The sequence below is a fragment of the Cinclus cinclus genome, chromosome 26 (assembly GCF_963662255.1).
Source record: "Cinclus cinclus chromosome 26, bCinCin1.1, whole genome shotgun sequence".
Lineage (NCBI taxonomy): Eukaryota > Metazoa > Chordata > Aves > Passeriformes > Cinclidae > Cinclus > Cinclus cinclus.
In genome coordinates, this window is record NC_085071.1 from 5,543,991 (window position 1) to 5,549,990 (window position 6,000).

Sequence of the window (6,000 nt, forward strand, 5' to 3'; positions counted from 1 at the left end):
TTTCCCCAAAATTATTGTGGGACGAGTCCTGCAAATGCCGTGGGTGGAGAAGGAACATCCCACGGCTGAGGGGTGCAGTGGCCATCACCGGGGGGCAAAGGGGGGCACAGCCAGAGCGGGGTGAGGTGACCCCTGGGCACCTCCTGGGGGGATGGAGCCTGGATCTGCCCCCTGGAAAACGCAGGGACAGCAGGGTGGGCACCCTCCGGGCACCAGCAGAGTTCCCTGTGCCATCCCCCAGCTTTTCGGGGGGTCTGCTTTGGCCGTCCATCCCCATCTGAAGGGGGCGAAATCCGCTGCTCCCAAGCTCTGGAGCGCTTCAAATCTTCCCTGCAAGTTCCAGGCAGAGCTCACCCCCAGCCCGGGGTGATGTCCATGGGGATGGGGGGTACCCCCAGCACCCCAAACCAGGGCTGTGCAAGCTGCAGGACCCTCAGGGCTGCTGCTGGTACTGGCCCTCGGTGGCGGTGAAGAAATCCTCGAGCACGCTCTTCATGAACTCGAAGGTGGGGCGCTCCTCGGGGCTCTCCTTCCAGCACTGCCTCATCAGCTCGTACAGCTCTGCGGGGCAGTTGTCCGGCTGGGGCATCCGATAGCCCCGCTCCAGGTTCTGGATCACTTCGGGGTTGGTCATCCCTGGAGGGAAGGAGGGAGGGCAACACGTCTGGGTCACCCCTGTGGTGTGGGAGCCACTCTGGGGTTGGTCATCCCTGCCAGGACAATGCCCAGGACTCAGTTTGGGTCACAGGAACCACCCCAGGGCTGGTCACCCTTGCCAGGGCAATGTCCAGGTCTCAGTTTGAGTCATCTCAATATCACAGAGACCACCCCAGGGTTCCTCAACCCTGCAGGATAATGCACAGGTCTTGGTTTGGGTCATCTCAGTATCACAGAGAGCACCCCAGTGTCAGTCACCCTTGCCAGGACCCTGTCTGGGTCACTCCCAGGCCACAGGAACCACTCCAGGCTTGGTCACCCTTGCCAGGACAATGCCCAGGACTCAGTTTGGGTCACCTCAGTGACACAGAGATCCCCCTGGAGTTGGTCACTCCTACCAGTGACCACTGTGGCACCCAATTTGTGCCACCCCCACCTTGCAAGGACCACCCCAGGCTTGATCTTCTCTGCCAGGACAACACCCAGAACCCAGTCTGGGTGACAGGTACCACCCCGGCCTTGGTCACCCTTGCCAGGACAACACCCAGAACCCAATCTGGGTCTCGGGTACCACCCACCCTCCCAAAACCGCACCTGGGGGAACCTCCCATCCCCTTTCAGCCCCTCCAAGCCCTCCCCAGGTGGCTTTGGGGGCCGTGTCCGGTGAAGCCACGCCGGGCTGGATGGAGGGCAGGGAGCCGGGCTGGATGGAGGGCAGGGAGCCAGGCTGGCAGAGGCGTGCGTGCAGCACTGCATGCACACACTCGTGGGCGTGCCAGCCCCGCAGCTGCCCCAAAATCCTGACCTGGATACGGGATCCGGCCGTAGGTGACGATCTCGGTGAGCAGGATCCCGAAGGACCACACGTCCGACTTGATGGTGAACGTCCCGTAGTTGATGGCCTCGGGTGCTGTCCACTTAATCGGGAATTTCGCCCCTGGAAAGCGACGGGAGGGGAGGGGATAAAGAGCTCTGGCTGAGCTGGAATCATCGCGCTGGGTTTAATCCGATGTGACAACCCCCAGCCAGGCTCTGTCGCTGCCTGGGGGCGAGCTGGGTTTGGTGGCCGAGCCCCCCTGAACCTGCGGTAGCCACGGGAAGCAGGAGCCCTGGGTCCCCCTCCAGCTGCGGGGAGAGAGATGGAGAAGGGGAAAACATCCTGGCACTCCCTGCTGCAGCTCCCCAGAGGTCCAGGCTGCCTGGGGGTCCCTGTCGCGATGTCCCCAAGCTCTGTGACCACCCCACCCCCCCGGGCTGGGCTGGGCTCACCCTCCCGTGCCGTGTATTCGTTGTCCTCGATGAGCCGGGCCAGCCCAAAATCGGCGATTTTGCAGCACAAAGTGTCCGAGACCAGGATGTTGGCGGCCCTCAGGTCCCTGTGGATGTAATTCTTGGCTTCGATGAAGGCCATGCCTTCGGCAATCTGTAATGATGAACGGATTGCAATTGTTAATTAACAGCTCCAGCCCTGCAGAGCTCTCCCAGCTCCATCCCCATTTCTCTGCTTCCCTCTCACCTGCGCTGACATGTCCAGCAGTTTGGTGATGCTGAGCTTGACTCCTTCCGAGGTCTTGAGGAAGTCCACGAGGCTGCCTGTGATGGAAGCAGGAGTTGTCAGCTCCTGGGGGGCCATGGTGGGGGTCACAAAGGCACTGTCCCCCCCCAAAAAAGACAAAAGGCTCTGGGCAGGAGAACACACAAAGTTCTTTTTCCCCAAGATGGAGGTGGGAGAGAACAAAGAGGGCTGGAGGCAAAGCAATCTCTCAGATTAACAAATTTCCACACGGGCAATCTCATTTTTACTGTTTTTGGAGCCTGCACTGGGAGGTGTTGCAGTCACACCCCTGGAGGAGTTTAAGAAATGACCAGCACAGCGCTCTGGGCCAGTTTAGGCAGCGATTTTTCACAGCTTGAACTCTTCCCTGAACATCTTTTCCAGCCTTAAAATTCCAGAGCTCTGTGGACACATCCCTGTGCATGGAGCAGCACCTGCAGGCAGCCGGGGTGGCCTCACCCTTCTCCATGAACTCGGTGATGATGTAGATGGGCTCCTTGGTGACCACAGCGTAGAGCCTCACCAGCCGCCGGTGCTGCAGCTTCTTCATCAGGTTGGCCTCGGCCAGGAAGGCGCTGGGGGACATGCTGCCAGCCTTGAGGCTCTTCACTGCCACCTTCGTGTGCCCGTTGTACAATCCTTGGGGGAAAATCAGGGAAAAAACGGGATCCAGACACAGGGCAGGTGGGAATGGTGGTGCCAGGTATGGAGGGCGGCTCCAGGGAGCATCCCAAGGCAAAGAGGAGATGCTGGAGGTTCCAAAAGTTGGGTGGGAGTTGGGAAGATTGGCTGGAGATGGGGTTTGACGGCCCAAAATGTTGTGGGATGGAGGGATGGAGGGGAGCAGGGAGAGATGGGATGGGATGGGATGGGATGGGATGGGATGGGATGGGATTTTGGGATGGGATTTTGGGATGGGATTTTGGGATGGGATTTTGGGATGGGATGGGATGGGGGGAGCAGGGTAACCTCGGTGGCTTCCCCAGAACAGCACTCAGGGAGCAGGAGGGGTTTATGTGGCTGGATCTGCCTCCAAGCCCCCACAGCTGCTCCAGCACTCCAAGCACAAGGGACACTCCCAAGTGAGGACAAACCCAGCAGCTCTGCAGCTCCATGATCCCACATGTCCCCCCTGTCCCCACCAGCAGTGCAGGGATCCAGGGATGGCAGGAAAGGGAAGTTTGTGCTGGGCTCTCCCTTCTTCCAGGACCCTCAAAGCCCCAGTCCCACACCTTGGGCTGTGCTATGTGAGATCCCAGCTGGATTTTTCCCAGCTGGAGGATCCTGCTGCTCTTTCTGGTGCCCCAGCCTCAGCCTGACTCACCCATCCAGACCTCTCCGAACTGTCCCGCTCCCAGCTTCTCCACCAGCTTCAGAGACTCCCGCGGCACCTCCCACTCGTCCTGCCACCACGGCTTCTGCGGCTTCTGTGTCCGGCAGGGCTTGCCCAGGCGGCAGCAGAGCCCGTCGGAGCTGCCTGGGCCAGGGGGAGGCAGAGCTGGGCCAGCGTGGGGCACCCAGCACCAGCCAGGGCTTGGGTCCTGCTCATCCCGTCCTGTTCCATTCCCTTTCTATCCTCCAGCCCATCCCATCCTGTCTCAAAATCCCATCCCAAAATCCCATCCCATCCCAAAATCCCATCCCGTCCCCGTCCCATCCCATCCCGTCCCGTCCCGTCCCGTCCCGTCCCGTCCCGTCCCGTCCCGTCCCGTCCCGTCCCATCCTGTTCCCGCCCCATTCCCACTCATTCCCACTCATTCCCATTCCCCATCCCCATCCCATTCCCGCCCCATCCCGCACGTGTGTAGTGCTGCACCAGCTCCCTGAGGCTGCCGAAGGGGCTGCGGGGGGAGATGTAGAAGCCGCCGCTGTCCAGGTTCCGGATCTTGTAGTGCTTCACCGTCTCTCCCTGGCTCTCATCCAGGTCCCGCACGGACAGCGAGTACGAGCCTGGGGACAGGGACAGGAACAGGGACAGGGACAGGGACAGGGTCACCCGTGGGACCCCAGCCCCCTGCTGTGCCCCCCCAGAGCCCGAGGGAGCCGCGGGTGGCACCTTTGGAGGTCTCGCTCTCTCGGATGAGGAAGGAGCCGTGGGTGTTTCCCGAGGCCAGGAGCTGCCTCTCGGCGTCCTTGCGGCTGATGTTCTTGAAGAACCACCTGGGGGACACGGGGTAGGGATAGCGCTCAGGGGACCCGACCCTTGGGGGTTTTTTTTGGCTCCTTCCCAGAGCTCAGATCCCGCCGGGACTCTGCTGCTGCTCGCTCCCTACTCACGGCTCGGGCTCCAGGCTGTTCACCAAAGCCACGAAGTTGTGGGGGATCAGTCCCTCCTGACCCGTGGTGAGCGACTGCGCCTTCCACCACTCCCCATTCCTGCAAGGACACAGCGCAGTGAGACCCCCCCAGACCCTGCAGGGACCCCCGGGGGTGCTGGGACACCTCTGGGATTTTCTCACTCTTCCAGGACACGGAGCTTCTCCCCCTTCCGCAGCCCCAGGTCCCCGTCGTGCTTGGGCTCGTAGTTGTACAGGGCCACCACCAGCTTGTCTGGGGGGACAAGAGGAGGGACAGGGTGGCAGTGACCAGTTTGGGGGTGTCACCGGCACCCCGCAGCCACAGCCGTGCCTCACCTTGTATGGGGGAGCACAGAGGTGACGGGGACTCGTAGGACACCAGAGGGTCTTGAACCTCAGAGCCGTTGCGGATCAGCCTCTGCCAGGGGACGGAACCCTGTGAGCCCTCAGCCTGGGGGATTTGGCCACCTCTGGGGGTGTTTGGCCACTGGGATTGGGGTCTGTGAGCCCCTCCTGACCTGGCGTTTGCTGTCGGACTCGATGGGGTAATTGCAGTGCTCGCAAATGTCGATGTTCTCGATCCAGTCCTCGTCGTACTCCGAGCTGCAGCAGCAGCCCATGGTGGCTGCAGGGGACAAAGGTGACACAGGGAGCCTTGGGACCTGAATCCCTGCCTCTCCTCCTGCTCCAGCAGGTCCCTGTCCCTGCATCCATCCCTGGATCCATCCCTGCATCCATCCCTGCATCCATCCATCATCCATCTATCCATCCATCCATCCATCCATCCATCCATCATCCATCATCCATCCATCATCCATCCATCCATCATCCATCCATCCATCCATCCATCATCCATCATCCATCATCCATCCATCCATCATCCATCATCCATCCATCCATCATCCATCCATCTATCCATCCATCATCCATCCATCCATGCATCCATCATCCATCCATCATCCATCATCCATCCATCCATCATCCATCATCCATCATCCATCATCCATCCATCATCCATCCATCCATTCATCCAGCATCCATCCATCCATGCATCCATCATCCATCCATCCATCCATCCATCCATCCATCCATCCATCTATCCATCCATCCTTCCATCCATCCATCATCCCTCCATCCATCATCCATCCATCCATCATCCATCATCCATCCATCATCCATCCATCATCCATCCATCATCCATCCATCCATCCATCCATCCATCCATCCTTCCATCCATCCATCATCCATCCATCATCCATCCATCCATCATCCATCATCCATCATCCATCCATCATCCATCCATCATCCATCCATCATCCATCCATCCATCCATCCATCCATCATCCATCCATCCATCATCCATCCATCCATCCATCCATCATCCTTCATCCATCCCCCCATCCGTCTGTCCATCTGTCTGTCCATCCACCTTCCCACACCACCTGGCCCAATCCCAGCCCCTCAGCTGATCTGGGAGCATTCCCTGACTCT

At 59.9% G+C, this 6,000-nt stretch overlaps 1 protein-coding gene across 2 annotated transcripts; it reads right to left on the bottom strand.

Annotated features, from left to right (window-relative positions):
- Positions 1-363: 363 nt before the first annotated feature.
- LCK (LCK proto-oncogene, Src family tyrosine kinase) lies at positions 364-5,129 on the bottom strand. 2 transcript variants are annotated; one of them, XM_062509312.1, is made up of 12 exons: positions 5,028-5,129; positions 4,846-4,927; positions 4,672-4,762; positions 4,490-4,588; positions 4,269-4,372; positions 4,013-4,162; positions 3,537-3,689; positions 2,672-2,851; positions 2,174-2,250; positions 1,927-2,080; positions 1,463-1,594; positions 364-636 (listed from the first exon to the last, which is right to left on the bottom strand). In XM_062509312.1, exons 1-12 carry the CDS (start codon positions 5,127-5,129, stop codon positions 434-436), a joined length of 1,527 nt encoding a protein of 508 aa, XP_062365296.1. In that variant the 3' UTR covers positions 364-433. The 2 variants fall into 2 exon arrangements, with proteins under 2 accessions (XP_062365296.1, XP_062365297.1); XM_062509313.1 differs by lacking the exon at positions 3,537-3,689.
- Between the last annotated feature and the right edge of the window lie 871 nt (positions 5,130-6,000).

Excerpts from the sequence above, each read along its gene's own strand:
- LCK (XM_062509312.1), bottom strand. The coding sequence starts at position 5,129 with ATGGGCTGCTGCTGCAGCTCGGAGTACGACGAGGACTGGATCGAGAAC. Across the intron at positions 4,763-4,845 it reads TCTGTGCTCCCCCATACAAG|ACAAGCTGGTGGTGGCCCTG; the intron begins GTGAGGCACGGC and ends TTGTCCCCCCAG. Across the intron at positions 3,690-4,012 it reads GCTGGTGCAGCACTACACAC|GCAGCTCCGACGGGCTCTGC; the intron begins GTGCGGGATGGG and ends CCCCTGGCCCAG.